The following is a 24,414-nucleotide window of genomic DNA, read 5'->3' as shown; positions in this document are numbered from 1 at the left end:
GGAATGAGAGGGTGAACAGGGGTGTGTGTCTGGATGAGGTGTGAATGAGTGAACGCTGGGTGTCAACCCTACATGGGGTGAATGAAAGGGTGAATGGTTGCGTGTCTCAAGATAGTGTGTGAACGACACAATAGATGTTGTGTCTCCACGAGGTGTGAATGAAAGGGTGAATAGTTGCACGTCTATAAGATGCGAATGAGAGTTTGTCCCGTGAGAAGTGAGTGACAGGGTGAATAAGTGTGTGTCTGGAGGGGTGAATGAAGGTGCGAACGTCACTAAATGTTGTTTGTTTGTTTGTTTAGAAGTTTATTAGGACAGTGTACAAATACATGAAGCACAGAGGCAGAGATGTTTGAACCAGATTATAGCGCAGAGCTAATTTCCATCTTTAGTCCTGGACGATACAAATATAAAACTGTATTAAATAGACAATATATATGAAATATACAGATAGGCAATAAAATAACGATACAAATATAAACAGGCAATAAAATATGTCTTTTGCAATTTGAAAGTGCTATTGTTGTGATATAGTTACTTTGGTCATCTGGGGGCCATCAGATACCCGTCTGGCATTGCTAGCGTTAGCATGTTTGGTGCTCCAGAATCCAATTTTTAGCGGCCCGTGTGAAGGTGTGAAAATCAGTTATGTTCTTAAGGTTGTCTGGAAGCCCATTCCATTCTTTTGTGCCTCTGAGGTGAGAATGACAGGGTGAACGGCGAGCCAATGATTGGATGGTTGTGCATCTCGGCAAGGGTGGGTGAAAGGGTGAATGGTTGAATGAAGATGTGGATGACAGAGTGAATGTTGTGTGAATGAGAGGGTGAATTGCATGTCTATAAGACGCAAATGACACCATGAATAGTTGTCCACCTCCGTCGTGTGAATGAAAGGGTGAGTGTCTGCAGGACCTGCTGGGAAGTGAATGACAGGGTGAATGTTGTGTCTCTGAGGTGTGAATGGTTGCATGTCTGGGTGAACGGTTGTATCTTCTTCATGATGTAAATGAGAGGGTGAACGCTCGTACGTCTCCATGTGATGTGAAAGTTTATGACTGAACGAACGTCGTATGATGTGATGCATTTCGTTATTTCAATATTTCATTTCACTGTGCGATATTCAGAACTGTCGATATTTCATTTCATAACAGCTACACTACAATTTTCCTTTTATCATACTATTGTGCACTCCTTACCTCACTTGTTACTAAGACACTTATAGTTTCACTGAGACACTTTATAGTTTATTTTTATTTCTAATTCTGCCTTTTTCTTTTTATTATTTATTACTGTTATTTTTCCTGTAACTGGCACAACAATTTCCTTCGGGATTAATAAAGTTGTTCTTATCTTATCTTATCTTATGTAGCGGCGATCTGGCTTGGCGTGGACGCGCCGCCACTCTCAGATCCATTTCTCCAACATTCCTCATTTCGTTCTCATGATCAAACACCTCCAAGAGTACCTGTAAGTACTTCTACTGCAAGTAACTCCTGATCGAATCCTCTGCTGTCCAAACACCAACTACAGATCTGCTCCGGCGGACGTGACAACACCTTAAATTAGATTACAATCTGACGAGTGTGTGCAGGATGGATTCCGTCCCCGGGCTTGTCGGCCGCAGCGCGGTGAGTAACGAATGAATGAACGCCAGCAGACAGACGCGCCGCTGTCCTGACCTGCCATGTGGTCTCGTTCCAGATGATGATGATGAGGAGGAGGAGGAGGAGGAGGAGGAGGACCAAGCCTCTTCAGCAAATACCTCCTGTCACATTTTAGCAAAACAAGTGTCTTCCTGTAACTCCCTTTCTTTTAGCTTTTAGCATCTGCGCTGGGGCCGCACAGTACAGATGAAAAGCAGAATTTCACCCCTGCAGAAACACAGTGGCAGCTCTCACACACACACACACACACACACACACACACACACACATGCATGTTGGTTTCGTCTTACATTCCAGGCACATATGTCAGTCAGATGTGGGCGGAGTTTCCTAATGACCAAAACATACATGTATGAGGAAATCCAGCGCTCCACGCCGGACCCTCCGTCCGCCATCTTGGACGGATAAAATGACCCGAGCGCGCGCGCGTGTGTGTGTGTGTGTGTGTGTGTGTGTTCTCCTCCCCAACCCAAACATGGACCTCCAGAGCCGCGCTGAAGACCACATGTGTTTAGCATCCATCTTGCCCGACGGATGGCTCCCGTGCTTCATCATGATTGTCCATGTTTGGTGCTTCTCCTTCCACTTCGCTCTAAAATCCTCTTTTCTGCAGAAACACACTCCTTGCACGATCCTCCTCCTCCTCCTCCTCCTCCTCCCCTCCGCCGCTAAAAATAGACCCATGTGAGGTGACCCGCTCTGGTAAACAGCGCGCCGAGGAGCCGAACAATGCTGTCAAGAGCACGGGGGGAGATTACACACCGGCCAATTTCACGTCTCTTCACAACCTCTTGATTTACGGGCGTTTTTTTTCTTTTTTTTTTTTCCTTCCTCCACTCTCCTCGGAGCGTCCTCGTCTGCAGACGCCGCAAAGCCCGCAGAGGGTATAAATACTCGAGGGCCTTCATAATGGCCACCGAAGCCTGGCCTTAAGTGAAAAAACACGCGTCACCGCCTCTGCACACACACCAGCCAGCTTCCCTGGGAGACGGCGCCACCCACTGGAGACAAGCGGTACTGCAAGTTGGAAAATATTGCCCCGCGGTGATGTCATGGTTGACATGGCTTTCTCAATTTTTCCTCAAAATCCCCCCCCGGCAAGTAAACTAATACTCGGTTTCGTGGACACGGGAGCATCATCGCAGCCGATCAGAAAGAATCTCTCTTCGTTCTAGCCAGCCAATCGGCTGAAGCCGCCCCTTGGTTGTCGTAGCACGCTAGCCGACGCTCGCATTTGGCGTTCGCCTCGCCACAACATCGCGCCCGCGGGGGTTAGCCGGCAACCTCGCCTTTCCCCCCCGGAGAACCCGACTCTGCCGCCGTGGCATTTGAGGAACCGCAAACCAACAGTGGGTCCATTGAGCCCGGAGGAGGACGTCAACCCCGGCTCCGAGTCATTGTTTGTATTGGCGTCGCAAATAAAGGCGCCCTTTCTAATGTGCGCTGCATCGCCTTCTGAATCTTTGATGAGGAACGAGGGAAAGAAAAACACAAACCGACCGCGAGCGGCCCGAACGTAACCCGTCGCCGACAAACCCGAGCTCGGAGGGTTTGGTTTCACCGCCAAAAGGCCCACGACACCTGGGACTCAAAACTCTTTTCAACGAGGATAACAGGAAACAACCAAAGGCTCAGCTGAAGATGCTAGTCTGTGCTAATATTAGCTTTATAATCAATAAGCGGAGATTGTTGAAACATGAAAATATTCACCGTGACTCTCTTCCCGTCGACGGGAGTCTCTATCCGACCAAACCGAAGCGTCAGGTTCGGGTAAATCGCACGTTAGCGCTTCCTCCTCGCTGCAAGAAGGTCTCTGCTTAGGAGGCCTTTTGTGTGGAGCCTCCATGTTCTCCACGTTCTCCAGGTGTCTGCACGGTGTTCCTCAGGTTCCCCTGCATCGTCCGGACATGTCTCTGCAATGTGTGACTGACTGAAGATCTTACTGACCTGTGAGGGTCAAAGATTAACGTAATTTCCGGACGATAAGCCGCGACTTTTTTTTAGATCGAACAACGATGCGGCTGATACGTGGATATTTGGGGGTGAAGGAGCTTCACACCGCTAAAATATTTATCCTCGTCACGTCGGGTTGACGAAATGACCGGGAAATTCTGAATCCTTTAAACTCCGACACCGAAGAAGACGACTTTGACGGTTTTAGTGCGCAGCAGGAAGCTAGCGATCAGCTAGCCTGCGCGGCTTATATTGAGGTGCGCTCAATAGTCAGGAAATGACGGTATTTCTTTCTACATGATGTGTGATTGGTTGTGTCTCTATATGATGCCAAAATGAAGGCGTGAACGGGTGAATGTGAATCTGCGTGATTGACGAGCGAGCGCCGAACCCCAGCTCCTCCAGCGCAGGATAAGAAGTACAGATAACGAACGAATGAATAAACAAGCGAAAGCCGCAGAATCCTCGGAGCCGAACGAGCGGTTATTTACCGCTCCCGCTTATCTGAGCTGGACGAGCTGAGCTTCGAGAAAGAAAAGCATTCGGTCAGTGATTTTGCGTTTTCCTCCGAGCAGCAGGAAACAATCGGTCGCACAACAAAAGCGCAAAGATAAGGCGTCCTCCCTCCGTCCTCCGTCCTCCTCCTCGCAGCCGAGGAGTGCAAAAGAAAGAGCGCCTGTGGAAGTTCTGCAGGTCGCCGGAGCGCCGGGGAGCAGATCCAAGTTGACATGTTCCAGTGGAACAAGATCTCCTGAGCGCGCACGTTCCATTCATACCGCTTTTCCACAGGACCCGGCGGCTGCAGCGTCAGCAGATCTTACATTTCAGCAGACGGGCGGGGAAGGATGTGCAGGCCTTCTGCAGGGAGGCTGGCGAGAGGAACCAGAACGCCGGGCGTTCCTTCTAGAACCGGAGCTTCAAACTCGTCCTGGTCCGAAGGCCACATCGGACTAGTTTGAGGTCAAGAGGGCCGGACCAGTAAAATCATAGCGTAATTACCTCCAAGTAACAGGAAGTGAAAAGGAGAACAAGTAAAGGCAAGAAATCTTTCGACGTTATGAAGTGTTCCTTTAAAAAATACATGACGAACAACCTGAGATTCATGGAGAAAAGTGCAATTTCAACGACGCTATGCCTCACTTCTGTCTTCTCAGAGACACTGAAACTTGCTGCATCCACAGCGAGCATACAAGTTTCAACAAATAAAGAGTGGTCATCTTTTCTCTTCTTTGACAACGACATCTTGCCGATGAGGGTTGTCGGGTCCAACGGAAAAGCCGGTACATTTCTAACAATAAGACAAAATGCTATTTACAGACCCGGAAGCCGGATAGCTGCCATCTTCTGGAAGCTGTGAGTCACATAGGGTTGCGCCATGTTGCTGATAGCGACAAAAACAGTGCACCTCTTGCAGACAATACAGGAACTGCATTATTCTAAAAAAGCAGTTCATGATTTTTATGTATTTTCTCAAATTGTGGATTTATTCCACGGGCCGGACTGAACCCCCGGGCGGGCCGCTACCGGCCCGCGGGCCGTACGTTTGACACCCCTGTTCTGGAGACCATCAGAGCATCAACCAGCCTGCTCCAGAGATCCGCGATGGCACGAGGCCTTCGGGGGCAAAGCTGGAGAAGCGGATCAGGATCTGAGCCGTTTCACGGATGTACTTATTGGGTCTCCGCCGGATCAGATGATCTGGAGCACCTCCAGAACTTCCCTGACTCCCACCCTGGACCTGAGCCACGTAGCAAGAGAAATCAGGTTCGGCGGAATTAAGACGAAGATACCGTCTGAGGGAGGGGAAGCAGGAGGACGCGTGAGATGGCAAGATCTATCATCTGGTTTCCATAACAAACACACACGTCCGAAGATAAGCACGGCTGTGGAGAATGTGGAAATCCTGGAGGACGGGCGAGATGTTTCTCCACCTCCACCTCCCCCAAGCAGACCATTCCATTCATTAAAAACCGTCCCGATTCTGTCACTTTAATGAAATGATCTCCAGGTGAGATGGAGGCAAGCGATCCTCACACCGACGTTAGGATCCACCACTGTCGTGAAGATCAACACCAGCCAGATGTTTTCTCCTCCACGGAGCTCTTCTGCTTCTGTCTCCTTCCAGTGTGGCCAACGTTGAGGAGACACTGCAGAAACATGAGGACCAGATGCTCGAAACTCGACGTCTCATCTCGCGACGTCGGTGGAGCCGATGGTTGGAGTTTGGACAAAGTCTGAATGTCCTTTGAATGTTCCATCTGCTGAAAACCTCTGATTGGCGGGGCTGGTCATTTCTTCTTCTTCTTCTCCATTGCCTCCCTCCAACCTTCTCCTCTACATCACCGACTAACTTCAGATCTTCTTCCCCTCCGTCCATCAACCTCCTCGCTGGTCTTCCTCTGGACCTCCTGCCTGGCAGCGCCAACCTCAGCTTCCACCCCAGATCCTCACCATCCTTCCTCTGTCCGTGTCCAAACCATCTCAGTCTGACTTTATCTCCAGAACATCTACCACGTTCTGTCCCTCTGATGAACTCCCTCCCGATCTTCTCCGTTCTTTCACCCTGACTGATACTCTTTTTTTCCCCACCTCTTCTCCACCTTCTCCATTGCTCTGGACCTCCTCCACTCCCTGCTGCACTCTGGTCCCTCTCATTCACACGCATGTATTCCTTCATGTATGACCTCCATTCCTCTCCTTTCCCAGAACATACCTCCGCCTCTCTAGCTCTCACAAAGATCACAACATCATCTGCAAACATCATAATCCTGGAATGAGGAATCTGATTGAATGCGTCTTGTTTCTCTGGAATCTCCCGCAGATTCAGATCCAACGTCTCTCTCTGAACGCCGTTATGTTCTTCACCATTTAAGCCGGACGCTACAGAGATGTAAAAAGTGCAACCGTGGTTGGTTTCTGCTGTCGGACGTTGAAACGCACACATGGAGCGTTCAGGGTCACGCGGCAGGTCAGCAAAACATCCCGATAACAGGATCTGACTTTCCAGTTTTGTTTTCCTCTTAGAATCGGCGTGTGGTCAGAGCTAAACGCTAACAGCTCGGCGTTTTAGACCTTTCAAATCCACGTTTACTGCCCGCCTCACCTCCTGTTCCTGCGCAAACATCTGCTCGGGGAAAGTTAGGACGCGGCGTCGGGTTTAAGCCTCTCGTTCCCGTGTGGATAAGACGTCCGAAAAAAAAAAAAAAAAGCCTATTGGCCGCTTTTAATGATGAAACACCGCCGAATCCCGCTGCAATAAAAAGTAAACGAGATTGAAAGCTGCTGCACTTTGTCTAATGATCCCGGGGGGGCGGCGGCGGCTATCACTTACTGTGAATGCACGTTAGCACAGCAGCACTGTTACCGGGACGACAATATTGAGAGAAGATAGATGAGCAGATAGAAGCGGATTAAAGAAGGGGCGCCATAAACGCTACGCTCCACGGGAACGGGTGTAAAAGGCAGGTCGCGGAAACCAAAAACAAAGCGGTGTTGACGCATCGGCTCAGCACAGTGCACGTCTTTATTCTCCAACCGCCATCGCCATGTACAGAATGACTGGTCGGGATGGTGGTGGTGGTGGTGGGGGGAACATCTCACGCTCTGTGCATCTAATAGGCTCTAATGATGGCCTCGCTGTGAGCAGGTCTAATGAGAGCCGGGCCGAATGGACTCCCCGGCCGGGGTGGAACCATCGGCGCCGAGACACCGGGATGCGGCGGCGGTCTCATTGTAAAGATGTCAACAGGATGCTTGACATGAGCAGGACAATCAGGAGGAATGCGCCATGGGAAGTATAGACATCGGAAAGTTCCGGAGAGCCAGAGAGACGACGGGATCCTAGCTGATATCGAAGCGGAGGGATGAGTTATTTGACTGCGTTGCTAACAGTTGTTGACGTATCGTGCGCCTGCAGGGTTGGACGGTAATAAAGTCCAACACCATCACCTGCTGTAAAATGCTCTGAAACGACGGAAATGTCTTCCAGTGAAAACATTCAAGCCCAGTTGCCACGACGAGATGGTTTTGAGGCCGAGAACCTCCGCACCCACGCTCCGATGCTCCGAGACGGCTACGCTAACTGTTAGCATCCGAGCAGAAACCGCCGCTTCACCGGAGCTGCTCAGGCGCCGCCTGCCGGCCCGCCGATCCGCTCCAATCCATTTCGAAATCACTCAAATGCTTTTTTTCCACATTCGCAGCATCAAAATGCAGATCTATTTTGGGCCAAAGTCCGATAGCGCTTGCAAACGTATTGGCAGTTCATCAGTCCGGCCGCGCTGGAAGCGATGAGGGCCATTGTTGTGGAGACAGACTGACCATAGGTGACTGATGGCTGCGGCGGTGCGCGCGCACACACACACACACACACAAATATACACAAGACAACCAGCACACTGATAAAAACATGTCAATAAGGTGAATGTCCATGTTTATTCTGACCCCCGAAAGATAGGCCTTATCTCGCCACTAATAGGTCAATCTGATAGCTGCACGCGTTTCTGCACACCAACATTGTACTTGTGAGCGCCGTCCTTTATTTTTAGGCCCGGATGAAAACATCAGCTGCGCATTTAATCCCGTCAAACCACACGTTGCACGAGCGCGAGTCTCAAAAATATCGGTGTGTATAAATATATTTGCGCTTTTTGTTTTTTTTCCCCTCGCCAGCCTAGACAAAGACTGCAAAATAAGAGACGCGAACAGACGAACGAGTGTGTGAGACGCGGCGGCACGAGCGTGACATCAGCCTACAGAGCGGCGGTGTTGTCACTCCGCGTGCAAAGGCGGCGGCGGCTCCAAACTTCCCGTCGTAAAAGTCCTACCGGCGCGGGGGAACCGGTGAATAACACGCGTCTGAAAGACGGGAAAAGATAAGCAAACGTACGGGAGGTCTTACCTTCAACTTCCTGTCTAACGTGCGAGCGCAACCCGACCCGGCAGGCAGAGCCGGAGAGCCGACTCATCTGTCGTTGCCACTCCGGCTCTCGGATGAACCTGCGCGTCCGGCGAGGCGTCCCGGCCTCTGCAGCTGCCGGCCGGCCTCGGCCTCCGCGGCCCGCGACCCGATCCCCCCCCCCGGCGCCGGGGACGAATCGCCCGAATCCTCGAGCGAGAGAGCGAGAGGGCAAGGTGACCGCGATTCCTGCAAGCCCGGGCGTCTCTGCCCCGGCCACAAAGGAACCGCCGGCCCACGGATCTGCTCTGCACTAATCAGCACATTCTCATCAACGTCAATGAAAAGAGGCGGCTCCTCTGGCAGGGGGCGACCCCCCCCTCCACCCTCCACCCCTCGCTCCGCCTCGCTCCTCTCGGCAGATCATTTATTCAGCTGCAGCGTTGGTTCCCGGAGCTCCGGCGTGCCGCGGCTCGGCAAGGTCAACGATTGTCGGGGCGAGGAGGGGGAGGGAGGCGGGGGGTTCTCGGCGTCGACCCCGCCGGGACGACACGTGCGCCGATAACATCCGACGTGTTCGGGGCGCTGGATTTTTTTTTTTTTTGGGGGGGGGGGGGGGGGGGGGATGCGCGTGGGATACTGAGACGGTCTGAAAAGGTCAAGTTTGAAGCGTCGACCCCGAGCGTCCTGCTTCCGAGCGAACGCGCCGGCGCGACGGCAGCGTTTTGCAAATACCAGACGGCCGTTAACCCTTTAGAGGTCAGGATTCATGCGTTCTGCAGAGATTATACAACCGTGTGGAGGGATTCAGTGCTGTGTGTCAAACTGCACACACTTTTATTTACGTCATGACAATTATATATTGGTAAATATGGAGAGACATTTATTTTATTATAATTCTTTTACCTTCTACTTTGTACATTTACACTTCAGGGTGTATTTTTAAAAAAATTTTTTTTAGATTATACTTCACACTTTTGCACTTCAGAGTTTATCTGTTTTATTTTTTTTAGATTATGTTTTATAATTTTGCACTCCAGAGTTTATTTTTTTAGATTACATTTTATACTTCACAGTGTATTTTTTTTTTCATTTAAATTTTTTTTTCAAATTATACTTTCACACTTCAGAGTTTATTACATTTTTTTGGATAATGTATAGTTTTACACTTCAGAGTGTATTAATTTTATTTATTTAAACATTTTTTTAGATTATACTTTCTACTTTCACACTTCAGTTTATTAGATTTCTTTATGATTATACTTTATACTTTTACACTTCAGTGTGCATCAATTTTATTCATTTTTAGATTATACTTTATACCTTTTCACTTCAGAGTGTATTAATTTTATTTATATTATTATTTGGATTACACTTTATACTTTTACACTTCAGAGTGTATCATTTTATTTATTTAAAAAATTTTTTAGATGATACTTTATCCAATTTAGAGTGTATTAATTTTTTTCATTTTTAAGATTTCTTTAGATAATACTTTATACTTTTAGACTACAGTTTACTGATTTTATTTTTTTTATATAATACACTTTATTCTTTTAGACTTCAGAGTGTATTAATTTTATTTATTTTTTTATTTGGATTTTTTTTCGCTTGTCTTGCTGCTGCTGATGACAAACAATTTCTGAATCACGGGCTCATGAAAGTCTCATCTCCTCTGCCGTTCAATCCCTCAGCGATGCTCGTTCGCTCGACGGAGGATATCTCACGCCGCCCGGTTCCCCAGCTGTCGCCGCCTCTCCGCCAACAGATGGCGCCGGCGTTCCAGTCAGCGTTGAGGAGGGGGTGCGACACATCGATGATCCAGCTCTGCTTTATCAAGCGGGGGCAAGGAAGCTAACGCGAGGTAGAGAAGCGGCGGATTGTTTTTGGACGTGCAGAGAAAGAGAGAGAGAGAGGGAGGGTTTGGAGAAAGGTCTGCGCATGGTGACGGATCTCCACCCCTCCCAGGGGAGATGGTTTGAACCGCGGGCGATAACATCCCGGCCGACGCCGGATCTGATCTCTTTGTCCGGTTTGTCAATAATCACCCGTCGGTTCTGTCGGTTCGTTTAAAAAGGGGGCCGCGGCCTGGAGCTCTGCTGCATCAGACCCACCACCTGCTCGCCTCCCGCAGGGAAAAGCGGAATAAACACCACGCAGGTATGAACCCAATGGGATATTTCGTTTTTATGAATGGTGCTGGGAAGAAGGAGGGCGCGGCGATGGGTGTCGGCGACGGCGGGGATTTATTACAAGTGCGGTGCACGTGCGCAGGCCAGTTGTCAAGGCAACGGCTAAGGCTGTAAAAGATGGAAAAGAACAGGGGGGGGATGGAGGAGGGCGGCTTTTGTTTGTTGTTCGTGTGAGAAACACAAACCTGCATTTATACGCGAGTCAAAGCGCCGAGCTCTAAATGACTGTTTACCCCCCTTTCGCCCCACGTGCGCTAACTGGCGCCTTCACAGGCCCGCGACGCGCAAATCCAGCTCCGTCGTCCGCCCGCTTTCAAAACACGCTAAAATATTCCACCCGCGCCGCCGTCCAAAGCGTGACGTGCAGAGGATCGGCGAGAACGGGGGTTCGGATTGGCGCCACGCCGACGCCGCCCTCCGTCGGTCACACACGTGCGACCGACAAGCAAATCAGCTTTCTGGCAAAAAAAAAAAAAAAAACCCATCAGAACCTGGGTAAACAACAGACGTCTCCAAATAAAGGAGACGCTGGATCTGTGGAAAAACATCAGCGTTGACGCCGAGGGCTGCCGCTCGCCATCTCCCATGAGACTGCTAACACACACACACACACACACACACACACAACTCTGGAGATAAATGATGGGATGTGACAGCCGGAGTCCAGGCTCTGCTGCAGAGCAGAGAGAGCTGGTTCTGCAACAATTTGTGTTTGGAAGGGGATCTGCGTACGGACGCATTTGCTCGAACTGGTTTCTAAATCGTGAGCGTTGCGTGCAAATCCGTGCATAAAAAAAAAAAAAAAAAAAGAGTGCACATGGGATTATGACCACAAGGTGCAGAGTGTGTGTGTGTGTGTGTGTGTGTGTGTGTGTGTGCACAAGAGCTGCAGTGCAGCAGCATGAGCTCATCACTCCTCTCCCCTCCTGCTTCACCCCCCCAACCCCCTCCTCTGGCTCACCATTACATAAGTTAATGCAGCACACACCCTCATTATTCTCCGGGCGCACGCAGGAGATACAAAAGAATATGTCATCAAAAGTAGAGGAACGCCGATGAAGCCGCGGGATAAGACGACGGCCCGCGTTCCTCTCTGATCGCAGCGTTCGGGACGTGTGCGGACGGCGGGTTTCGTTACAGGAATGGATGTGTTTCAAATTTGTCGGCCGCCTCCGTAAAAAACGCGCCGCCCGCCGTTAGCATCGTGGTAAACAAACTGGCCGCGGCGGATGAGCAGCCTTTCAAAAACTGAGGCGGTGATAGTGTGTATCTGCAGGCTCCACACACACACACACACACACACACCGAGAAGGTAACCGCTTGGTTTCCCACAGGAGGCCTTCCTCTGTGGAGCCTCCACGTTCTCCATGTCTCTGCGTGGAGCTCCTCAGTCCAAACATGCAGGAGTTTCACTGTCCGGACGTGTGAATGAAAGAGTGAATGTCTCTGTTTCGGGCTCTCTGATTGGTCCACGCTGAACCCCACCTCTCGACCAAGGACAGCCGTGATAGGCTGCGGCAACGCTGAGTGCGCGATAATAATAATAATAATAATAATAATCAAATGGACAAAACTCTTTTCTTAGAATTAGAGAAGCTAAAAAAAAACCATAAAAATCCTCAGATGTAAAGCCATGATTTGTTTCCAAATAACTGATTAAAAAACGCGAATAAAAATGTTTTTCATTTGAAACAAACAGCAGAACAGCTCATGAAGCCTCAGAGATCAGGCCGCCGCTTTGTGAAGCCCGTTTTTCCAGCAGATGGAAGACGACACCTCCGGACAGGTGGACGGGAATCGTCCGAAACAGCGAAGGACAAACAAACGTCCCTGTTTCCTCCCTCTAACCTCCATTACTGATGTTTCAAATCCACAACCAGGAAAAAAAAAACAACTGTTTTTCCTGCCCGAGGATGAACTGCAACACGAGGAGCGTCCACCACCACCACCACCACCTCCTCCTCCTCCTCCTCCTTCTTCTCCGACATCCCTGACCAGAAAGCGGCTCCCGTCCCAGACGCGTCTAAGCTTTTCCACCCCGGAGACTATTTTTTTCTTTTCGCCACAGTGGAACTGCAAGCTTGCTTTGGCAGATCTCTGCTTTTCCATTACAAGCACTTCCTCTCAACCCTTCCTCCTCTGAAAGCCCTCAGTGGTTGTTTAGCCATTTGATCACAGCAGGGAGGGGGAGGGGAAGGGAAGGGGGTCGCGGCCTCGCAACGGGCGACTTGCAGCGTCCAGTACCGGTTAAGTCGGCGCAAACCCCCCCGAGTTAAGCCCATTTACCTCTTGGACGAGGTGGCGTTCGGCCTCGGCGCCTTCCGACCCGCACGGATGTCTCCGGATCCCGAGCGGATGAATAAGTAATGCGGGACGGCGAGCGAGGAGGCGGATCGGATGAGCTCCTACGGTGTCACCGTTACATCGAGTCAGAAGTTAAGCGGACACGCCAGGGTTTCTTTACGTCTGATTTCTAACAAAGGAGAGCAGAAGAGGAGCGGCGTGTATTAGCCCGCCGCTAGCCGTTCCATTAGCATCCAGGAGCACGGCGCCGGCGGTAATATTCCTCCGGTAAAAGGTTATCGCAGATATTTTGGGTGATCGGGGACGAGCCGAGCGAGTTTCGGCCGCAGACAAAGATCGGAGAGGAGATCGGCGCCGGTTTCAAGTGTGACGGACGCGTCGTTCATAATTTAACACTTGGGAAAACACCGAGTTCACACAGCTTTGAACCAATGGCTGCATCCTCCTGTCCGCAGCCAATGGGGTTGCAGGGGCAGCTTCCAAGTGTGTGTGTGTGTGTGTGTGTGTGTCTCCTTGCAGAAAGTTGGTAAACACAACGAATGAAGCTACATGGCCAATTCATCCACCCAGTTTCATGTATCCGCTGATTCAAAGAGCCTATCCCGGCTGTGATTGGCCGAGAGGTGAGCGTCGTTGGTCCTTGACCAATCACAGATCGCGTACGGAGACTTATCGCTCATGAACGCCTTGGACACGTCCAACCATTCACCCTCTCATCCACACATCTGGACAACGTAGGGTCTCAGATGAACATGTTCTTGGCATGGAGGAACCTGGAGAACCCTGAGGAACCATGTGGAGGCTCCACAGGAAGGCTCCCTGTGGGAATCCAACCAGGGACCTCCTAGCGGAAGCGCTAACCGCTGAGCCGCCGCCCTGCCTTGCTAAGTCCTGGTCTCCAGGTCCTCGGAGAACATGACCTTTAAAGGAGATGCCGCCTCTTCAACAATCCTACATCTTTCACCAGGTTACTTTAGAATTCAACATCAATTCTTACGTTATTTACTCCCTACAGCACAAACCACAACACAGATGACATGATTAGTAGTCGTAGTAGGACGCGATTATTCAAACGAGACGTTTTAAAAGAAAAAAATTGAAACCGACAACATATTTTTTGGTTGAAACTTGAAAGCGACTTTCGAAACGCTCCCAAAAACGGGGTAAACGGCGAGAAGGCCGAGGGAAAACCTGGACGTCGGGGTCAAAGGGAAAGAAAAAGCACGACGCTGGTGTTTTTACAGCTCCCTCTTTTTCTTTTTTAAAAAGCGGTGGAAACATTGTTTCCGTGGCCCTGGACAGGAAACCGCCCGTATGAGACACGCCGTGTTATTCGATCGGGCACATTTCAGAAATATCCGCCCAGACTGCTGCGGTCGGTCCGAGGAAGAAAAAAAAAATAAATAAAAATGCCAAAACCGCCGCTTATCCCGCGAGGCCGCCGCGTCCCCTGCCCGGCGGCGTCCTACCTTATCGTCCGGCTGGAAATGCAGTACTTCCACATCGCATTCCACGCGGCGCTGACATCACCGGGGCATCGGACGCGCCCGAGAAAAATGTGCACGGCCGGGAAGTTTTTTTTTTTTTTCTTTTTTAAAAAGAAAAAACCAGCGAGCGGCGGAGGCACCCTCCGAAAGGAGTACAGTCTGTGCTCGCAGCCTCCGCGACCGCAAATTACACCCTTCGTCCTTCGCTTTTCCACACGCAGCCCGCAGGGGGGAAACTCAGCCTCTCGCCGCCCGAGCCTCTCGCGAAAACCTCCGGCTCCCCTTCGCAAAGGAGCCGCCCGATGACCAAGTAGGGTAAAGGCCCGGGGTTCGTCGGATAGCGGGGAGAAAATCTTTTCCACATCAGCTCTCCACCCACAGCAGGCGCCGCGCGGCAGACACCCCCTTCCCTCCGAGCTCCTCCGACGCAGCCGTCGCTCGCCTGCCGCTCCTGCGATACGAGCTCTCCAGCTGCGATGGGCAGGGCCTGCCTCCCGCAGCCCTGGAAGCAGCTCCGCAACAGATAGGAGATAACTTGGCGTGTGTGTGTGTGTGTGTGTGTGTGTGTGTGTGTGTGTGTGTCGGGCCCCAGTCCAACAAACACACGGCCCTGGATGGGGAGGCCGGGGGGGTGAAGGGGTGAATCCCTGGGAGAGGCTGTTTTACTTCAACGGGAAAATGTCACGAGTTACACCCAGATGACGGGAATGTTCCAGCAGACACCCCGGAGCGCAGCGGGAAAACATTAGCAGGCCTGCAAAAACCATTGCACGCTGCAGGGGCCTGAACACACACACACACACACACACACACACAAATACACAGTGGTCCCTCACTTTTCTTGGGAGTTTCATTCCAACCATCATTTTAATGGTTTTTACAGAAATATTAACCCACGACAAACCTCACTCAACCGTTTAGCAACCTCCCGCTAGCTGTGATCAACCCGCTATCGACTGGATTACTTTTGGATAATTGGATAAACAATTGTAAACATTGAAAGCCAATTTAACATTTATAGAAAATGAGTAGATTAAAAAATCATGTTAAATGTAAAGTAAATACTATTTATTTGTTTGTTTCTTCCTGCAATCTGCGATCCACACAGACAAGCCTTTTCATTTATTTATTTTTCATTTTCTTCACCCGTTCTGACATTTTACTGAACCTTAAGGTCGCCGTCTTCTTCATGTTAGCTTTGCGGGGTATCACGAGAAAACGAAAGACGCTTTCACAAACTAAATAGCACAATGTGGATGAAAAAATGAGATTAATTTAATCTCATTTTACCATATTTTTTTTACTGTTTTTTTTTCATCTTAGGTTACAATATGGCTATTTCGTCACAATTTTTTTTTTCCAAATACTGCGAAAAAAAAAACAAATAAAAAAAAACATAAAGAACGACAAATGGCGGGAACCGAATTACAACAAAAAAATCCGCAAAACTGCGAGGGTGCGAAAGCCAAAGCGTGAAGTAGCGACGGCTCACTGTGTGTGGAGAACGCACTCCACTTACATAGCGCTTCACACACTGGATCATGTTCACACACTCGCACACACTGCGCTAAGCGCACCTCTGAGGGGGGGCTGGTGCCTTGACCAGGGGCGCTTTGGCACGCAGGCAGAATATACAAACACACACACACGTGCATACGCTGCAAATGATTTTTTCATTATCACCGTATTCAATATTCTGCGTCAAGATCAGACCACATTAAACCAGATCACACCAATAAATGCTAATTAATGTACATCCTTGCCCCCCCATTTAAACAGCCAATCACGTTCACCCTGGGAATACTATAAAATGAATATTTTTACAAAATCAGGGATATGAGAGGATGTCCGATTTTTAAGTTGCTTAAATTCTACAGATAATAACAAATAAAGAAAATAAGTTATAATTCAGCCAATGCACCTTCTCCATCTCACCCTGTTCTCTGGATCCTCCTCTCTCACACCAACTACCTTCATATCTTCTCTCACAACCTCCATAAATCTTCTCTTTGGTGCAATTCCAGCATCCGTCTACCAATATCTTCACTCTCCCTCCTCTGCACACGACCAACCATCTCAGTTTCGCTCCCAAAGAAAAACCTCCACATCTTCCTCTCTGCGACCTCCAGCTCTGCTTCCTGTCTTCTGGTCATCGTCAGTGTTTGTAGATCATCTCAACACTGTCTTTGTACACAAAAAAAAAAACAACAACCAAAAAAACCAAACAATAATCATAATGAATTAAAAAATAATAGTAAATTAGGTAAAAATATCAATATATCAGCTCGTAGGGAGAAAGGAAGTTGTACTTATATGGAGGTAAATGTCCTGGACATGGTCTGAAAGAGAGAAGGTACGAGAAAAGAGCAAAAAAAGAGAAAAAGAAATGAATCAAAAACAAAAACAGGAGATGATAGAGTTGGGGGTGCTGAGGGGGGGGGGGGCTGACGTTTCCATGGATACGATGCTTTTACAGGACGGCAATGCATTATTAATGAGCCATGTTTGAAGCTTGCGCTGTGTGTGTGTGTGTGTGTGTGTGTGCTTCTGGAAACCGACATGGGAAAAGCATGATCTTGAAGATGAATGAACCTTTGGCGATTCATAAAAAGGGAGTTATTTGGGTTGCGGATCACGCGGAGGGTGAAAGGTGGAGGCGGGAACGCCTTCGCCCAACACGCCACACAATAACGGACGGGAAAGCGAGAAATCGATAGCCGCGTCTGGGATTCACCGGTGCAGAAAACCTGGCGGCGCCGCGTCTTTCTAAAGAAAAAAAAAAGCAGCCATCTTTGCACGTACCTCTTGTAAAAGTTGTTGTGAGGATGCAAACACAGCACATGCCAGTAATCCAAGCAGAAAGCTTTGAACTTCCACATCCTCAGCTCGGGCGGCGGCGGGACGCGACCCCGTTAAAACGCACCATGACACCCAATCCACGCCGCCTCGCTCGCTGCTTCACGCCAGACGGACGCTGCCATCGGATCCACGGCTCGGAGGTGGAGGTGGAGGTGGAGGTGGAGGTGGAGGCTCAGCATGCCGGGGAGAAGAGCGCCGCCTCCTCCGGGCCTCGGACGTGGAAAAGCTCGGGATCCCAAAATAAGCCTTCTGCCGGCTGCGTTTAGATCCTATCCAGGTCAGTCAGCCTGTCCTCTGCGCCGCCCTCCACACACACACACACACACACACACACACACACACACACACAGAGTCTAGGATTCTCTAAAAAAAAAAAAAAAAAAAAAAAAAAAAGTCGGTGTCCAGCCCCGTTGTAGGAGCAGCTGAGCGGTGAGGAACCCTCCAGAAGTCTCACACTCCTGCAGAAGTCATGAATGACCTGGGACTCCTCCTCCTCCTCTTCTTCCTCCTCCTCCTTCTCCTCCTCTTCTTCTTCTTCTTCTTCTGCAAACTTTGGAGGTTGTCCTCCCTCCAGCAGAACCTTCTCTCCTCCTCTCAGACGCCCGCCCGTCCACGCAAGAACTCGGTTGCCGGGCAACAGCGACAAGCCTCCGCCGGAAGCCCCGTGGATCCGGCCGGCCGTTGGCTGCGGGAGGAGACGCTCGCGCTCATTTCCAGAATAAATATGAGCTCCGGGAAACAACCGGGGGAAATAATGGAGCGTTTCATATTCATGAGGTTCAGAGGATGGAGAGAATCTGCTGCTGCTGACAAGGACGGGATGTGACCAGGGGCCGATCTGCACCTCAGACGCCTTGCATCACAGGACAACTCAGTGCTGTTCTTCCTTCCTTCCTTCCTTCCTCCCTCCCTCCCTCCCTCCCTTCCTTCCTTCCTCCCTCCCTCCCTCCCTCCCTCCCTCCCTCCCTCCCTCCCTCCCTCCCTCCCTCCCTTCCTTCCTTCCTTCCTTCCTTCCTTCCTTCCTTCCTTCCTTCCTTCCTTCCTTCCTTCCTTCCTTCCTTCCTTCCTTCCTTCCTTCCTTCCTTCCCTCCCTCCCTCCCTCCCTCCCTCCCTCTTTCTTCCTTCCCTTCCTTCCCTTCCTTCCTTCCTTCCTCCCTCCCTCTTTCTTCCTTCCCTTCCTTCCCTTCCTTCCTTCCTTCCTTCCTCCCTCTTTCCTTCCTTCCTTACACCTTCCTCCCTCCCTCCCTCCCTCCCTTCCTTCCTCCCTCCCTCCCTCCCTCCCTCCGTCCTTCCTTCCTTCCTTTCTCCCTTCCTTCCTTCGGATCCTCCCTCCTTCGTCCGTCCGTCCCTCCCTCCCTCCCCCCCTCCATTCCTTCCTTCCTTCCCTCCTTCGTCCGTCCCTCCCTTCCTCCCTTCCTCCCTCCCTTCCTCTCTTCCTTCCTTCCTTTCTTCCTTCCTTCCTTCGGATCCTCCCTCCTTCGTCCCTCCCTCCCTCCCTCCATTCCTTCCTTCCTTCCCTCCTTCGTCCCTCCCTCCCTCCCTCCATTCCTTCCTTCCTTCCTTCCTTCGGATCCTCCCTCCTTCATCCCTCCCTCCCTCCCTTCCTCTCTTCCTTCCTTTCTTCCTTCCTTCCTTCCTTCCTTCGGATCCTCCCTCCTTCCTCCCTCCCTCCATTCCTTCCTTCCTTCCTTCCTTCCTTCCTTCCTTCCTTCCTCCCTTCCTCCCTTCCTCCCTTCCTCCCTTCCTTCCTCCCTTCCTCCCTCCCTCCCTCCCCCACGGTGCCACACTGCAGTTCCCCTCCGTCCCGGCGGTCATGGGAAAGCGCCGTTGGAGGGCCTCTCATCAATATTCACTGGCCGGCACATCCACACAACACACACACTCCCCCAGCTCTCCCATCCCGGGCTCCCATAAACAAACATCCACACATTTACGTCTGCAGGCTCTTTGGCCCGCAAACCCTCACGTGGTTCTTTCTGCGTACACCGTGGATCCCCCTTCCTGTGGAGAACGTGTGTGACCAGCAGAGACTGGGTTAGGATTACCTGATCCACACACACACACACACACACACACACACACACACGCGCGCACACACACACACACGCAGGCCGAGGCGGGGCTTCCATGATTTGTGTGTAATTCCTGCAGAGTTGCATTCAAAGATGCATCAGTTACTGCGCTACTTCACATTGATGCTTTGCTTATTAACATTGATGCTTTGCTTATTATTTATTCCTCTGGATTGGAATTTTTTAATAGATTGTGCTTTACACTTCTATACTTCTGAGTTTCTTTATTCTATAATCTAGAATATATTTTTCATTGATTATCCTTTATACTTTGACACTTCAGAGATGATGTATTTGATTTATTTTTTACTTGCATTTTTTGCTGGTTTGTCACGGTCTTGTCCTTGTAAGTCTTGCTGCTTCTGTTGCTAAACAATTTTATTGACAAAAGTGTATTAGTAAATATGGAGGCATTTATTTAATTTTTCTACTTCTTTTTATTATATTTTATATTTCTACATGTCAGAGTTTATTTATTGTATTATTTAAAAATATTTTGTAGATTATACTTTATACTTCTTCACTTCTTAGTCTATTTTATTATTCAAAACATATTTTCTTAGATTATACTTCTACACTTTAGAGTTTATTTAATTTATTATTTAAGAGGTTTTTTTTTAGATTATACTTCTACATTTCAGAGTTTATTTATTTTATTGTTAAAAATATTTTTGGATTATACTTTATACTTCTGCACTTCAGAGTTTATTTTATTATTCAAAACATATTTTCTTAGATTATACTTCTACACTTTAGAGTTTATTTAATTTATTATTTAAGAGGTTTTTTTTTTAGATTATACTTCTACATTTCAGAGTTTATTTATTTTATTGTTAAAAATATTTTTGGATTATACTTTATACTTCTGCACTTCAGAGTTTATTTTATTATTCAAAACATATTTTCTTAGATTATACTTCTACGCTTCAGAATTTATTTATTTTATTATTTAAAACATATTTTTTTGATTACACTTAATACTTCTACACTTCAGTGTCTTTATTTCATTTTTAGGTTCGTTTTTTTTTTTGTTTGTTTTTTTTTGCTTGTCAGTGTCTTGTCCTTGTATGTCTTCCTGCTGCTGCTGCTGCTGTTAAACAATTTCCCAAGCATGGAATAATTAAGGTACATCTCATTTCACAACTCTGTCGTCTTCTTCTTCTAGCTGATCATCTGCCAGCATCTAACCTTCTCCTCTCTACCAACTCTTCCTTTAAGACCTGCAACCTCAGCATTCTTCTACCTGGATCATCAAGACTCTTCCTACTTCTTAATAAATAAAATCCTGAATTTAAAAACAAAGTGTAGCTGGTTGAGGAAACCAACATTTAGCACGCTAGCTATGTTAGCATCTGTCATCCGCACAAAGAGCTGCTAATGCTAGTTGCCGCTAGCTCAAAGGCTCGGTCAAAAGGTTCATCCAGCAACTATTCATGACGTCGGCTCAAAAGCAAGATACAGAAGATACAGAAGATACAGAAGATACAGAAGATATGGAATAAATTGCAAGAATTCACAGGAAAAGTAGAACTTCCCCCGAGGACAAACCCCGTTCATTTTTCTGATCTTCTGGAGCAGATCCAGCGAAATTTACGGATATAAATTCTCCGAATTTGCTGCAAAAACGAGTTGGGAAGAAGCCGGACTCATCATCTTGCGGTCGGCGCTGGAGCTCGGGAGGGCCAGCCCATTATAACCATCTCAGGCTCAGGAGGTCCCACCTCAGGAGGCCTTCCTGTGCGGAGTCTCCACGTTCTCCCCGGGTCTGCGCGGGGTTCCTCAGGGTTCTCCGGCTTCCTCCCGCAGACCAAACACATGCAGGAGGCTCATGACTTTGTCCCTACAGGACATTTGATTGGGTGACCAGACGTAGGTCCACTGGTCCAGGTGACCTGGTCACCGGTCTCACCCGCCGATGACCGCCGAGCTCCGGCAGGTCAAGCGGTTTAGATGAAGAATGAATGAATTCTAAGGCGCCGTCCTTGAGATAACCTGCGGCGCCGACAACGCGGCCACGAAGCGGCTTCTCCCTGCCGCTCGCCGATAAGCCGCGGCCGTGATCTTCTCCGACTAAAGTGCCGACAACAAGCTCTTCAGCAGCAAGCTGGAGACCATCATCTGCTCGCCGGGACCAGACGAGGACCGATGAGGAGCGCGGCTCGGGTCGAGATCCAGGAAGACGGCCCGCCCGCGGCGCCTTTCTGCACGCCGCACGGGGCCAATCAAACGACAGCTGGATTACACCCCCCCCCCCCTCAGATCGCCGTTGGCGTTTAGAAGGAAACGACCGGTCGGAGATGATGCCTTGGGAAGGTGCTCCTCCTGGTGGCCGACCTGGAGAACCTCCCTGTGTTTTTCCAGCCGACGTGGACGGAAGAGCACGTTGAAAGGCGCGCTGAATCACATCCCGTTCATTAACACCGACCCCCCCCCCCCCCCAAAAAAAAAGCGCGGCGTCAGGAGAGCAGACGCGATTGTTGCAGCTCTGCAGGAGCACGAAGCCCTGCAGCTCCTCGGACCTGATGGGAAAAAAAAAGCAGCCATGCAGAAACTGGAGGCTGAACAGAGCGACAGGAGGAGGAGGAGGACTTGAGGAGAGACGGAGCGGAACGCCGAGGACGGGACGGATCTGCCGTCACCGCAGAAGCAACGCTATTAAAGCAAGCGTCCAGGAGGAGGTGGAAGGAGGCCCAGATCCTCCAGACCGGATCAGGCCCGTGAACCGGTTTGATCCGGCTCCAAAAGATAAAATAGACCAGGTTTCAGGGGTGAATTGAACAATAGGTACCGTAGTTTCTGGACTATTGAGCGCATCTCACTATTAGCCGCACCGGCTAGCCGATCGCTATCTCTGGCTTCCTCCTGCGCACTAAAACCGTCAAAGTCGTCTTCTTCGGTGTCGGAGTTGAACGGACTCAGAATTTCCCGCTCATTTCATCGGTCCGATGTGACGAGGATAAACGTTTTAGCGGCGTGAAGCTCGTTAGCGTCCCCCACCCAAACAAGTCCATGTATTAGCCGCATCGTTGTTTACGTCCGGAAATTACGGTACATTAACTTTACGTTCTTCTTTTCCCTTCGAGGGTCTCCACAGTGAATCCACCTTCTCCACCTCACCCTGGATCCTCCTCTCACACACCAGCCACCTTCATATCTTCTCTCACGACATCTCTTTGGTCTTCTAGACCTCCAATTCCAGCATATCTTCCCTCTGTCCAACCATCTCTGACCTTCTCTCCAGAACATCTACCATGTGTCGTCCCTCTGATGGACTCATTCCTGATCCTCTCCATCCTGGTCGCTCCCAAAGAGAACCTCAGCATCTTCATCTCTGCCACCTCCAGCTCTGCCTCCTGTCTTTTGGTCGTTGTCAGTGTTTGTAGATCATCTCACCACCGTCTCCTCACTCCACACTCTGGACTGCAGACCCCGAGCACTTGAGATCCTCCACCTTCTTGATCTCCTCTCCCTGTAGCCTCAGAGGTTCCTCTCATTCACACACATATATTCCGTGTTGCTGCGACGCACCTTCATTCCTCTCCTTTCCAGATCATACCTCCACCTCTCTAGATGTTCCTGCACCAGTTCTCTGCTCCCTCTACAGATCACCATGTCATCTGCACACATACAACAGGTAAACTATCAGCGGCTAGTGATTTTACCCGTCCGACCCACTCGAGGATAGATTTTCCTCCATGTGGCTCCTGATCTAAAATGAGTTTGCCGTCCCGAGGATCTCGTCCAACATCCAGACGCCAAACTCACATGTCCTCCTCTACGAGGCGTTCGTACCAAAGTGCAGAGATCCGGCGAGAAACACCAACCCATCTCTTGTTTTTTATTTTCGCCACAAGTACAAAATGTTCCCCGCATCCAAACGCTCACACGTGCCTGCAAAGACAGGGGTTTCATTACGGGCCGCTTCGAGGTATTTTGTAAATCCTGGCCGAGGCTGCAGCTGGACCCGCCGGGCTGCGAAACATCTCCTCCAAGACGCTTCCGAGCGCAAATGACAGGCTTCGAGCCGCGTTTCAGCGCTTCTGGAAACGCCAAAATGCTGCTGTCACAGAAAAACTATCTGTTCTCTGGTGCAGAGCTCACATCAGCAACCTCTCTGCCGGCTCATAATGTGTTTTACAGATTTGTTTTCAGCAGAACGCACTCGGGGGGGTTGCGATCGCGCCGATCGTGTCTCCGACCTTGCGGGAGTCATCGAGAGCAAACCGGAGATTCGAGCAAGAAATGTGAGACGGCTCCGAGCACGGGAGCGGGAAATGAGCGAGCCGAGCCTTGCGGCCAGAAGATCGGAAGAGAAACTGCAGGTTCGGCGACGCATCCGGACATGAAGGGGGCGTCTGTGGGGCCGCTTATGCAATAGCGGCGTGCATTTCTGCAGCGGCCGTTTGGGATCGCGAGCGTGTTCGCGGCGGCGTCGCGCTCCCTCTCTTTCTCCCTCTCAGACTGCGGTGGCTTCACGCTCCGCTGTCAGAAGGCTGGCAGTGCAGGAATGAGCTGTCAGCGGCGGTGACGCAGTCCCTTTTTCATCGACGCTGCCGTCAGTTAAGCAGGAAGGCCGCATGAAGACGCTCCGGGCCGATAACGGGGGAGCCGCCGGAGGGATGCGAAGCCCGCTGGTGTTTATTCGCCACATTGTGGATTCGATATCGGCAGAAAAAGCCGGGGAAATAATTCCGTGCACAAAAGAGCAAATCTCCTGAGTGACAGCGTGCGGAGAGTTTGCAGGCATTTTCCAACAAAGGACGTGGGATTCGACAAATAAGCGCGTTATTACAAAGACGTTATTCATCTTTTTTTTTTTTTTTTTTTTTGGTGGCGAGAGAGTTGACAAAGAAAGGGAGCACGCGCTCACACCAGGCGGCGGCGGCGGAAACAAAGCCCTTCATCGATTGGCCGAGCAGGGGGCCAGCGGACGCCCGTCATTTTTGTCGGGCGTTTTCTTGCCGGTGAGCAATAAAACGGGCACGA

The 24,414-nt window shown here is 49.9% G+C and overlaps 1 protein-coding gene across 4 annotated transcripts in view; it reads right to left on the bottom strand.

The window, feature by feature from the left end:
* LOC147214556 (IQ motif and SEC7 domain-containing protein 1-like) overlaps positions 1 to 24,414 on the bottom strand; it is a 95,524-nt gene that overhangs the window by 18,058 nt on the left and 53,052 nt on the right. The window contains exon 1 of one of the 4 annotated variants that reach the window (XM_086142035.1): positions 14,480 to 18,272. The exons of 2 other annotated variants lie outside the window; for them this stretch is intronic. In XM_086142035.1, the coding sequence (XP_085998161.1) occupies positions 14,480 to 14,514 (35 nt within the window). In that variant the 5' untranslated portion in view covers positions 14,515 to 18,272. Of the gene's footprint in view, positions 1 to 8,517; positions 9,139 to 14,479; positions 18,273 to 24,414 lie in introns of those variants that run through there. One more of the 4 variants, XM_086142036.1, reaches the window with a different exon arrangement.

The sequence above is a fragment of the Fistularia commersonii genome, chromosome 34 (assembly GCF_037954325.1).
Source record: "Fistularia commersonii isolate RoL2024-O1a breed Wild chromosome 34, RoL_Fcom_v1.0, whole genome shotgun sequence".
Lineage (NCBI taxonomy): Eukaryota > Metazoa > Chordata > Actinopteri > Syngnathiformes > Fistulariidae > Fistularia > Fistularia commersonii.
Note: the sequence above shows the minus strand (reverse complement) of the source record. Positions and strands in the feature narration are given on the sequence as shown.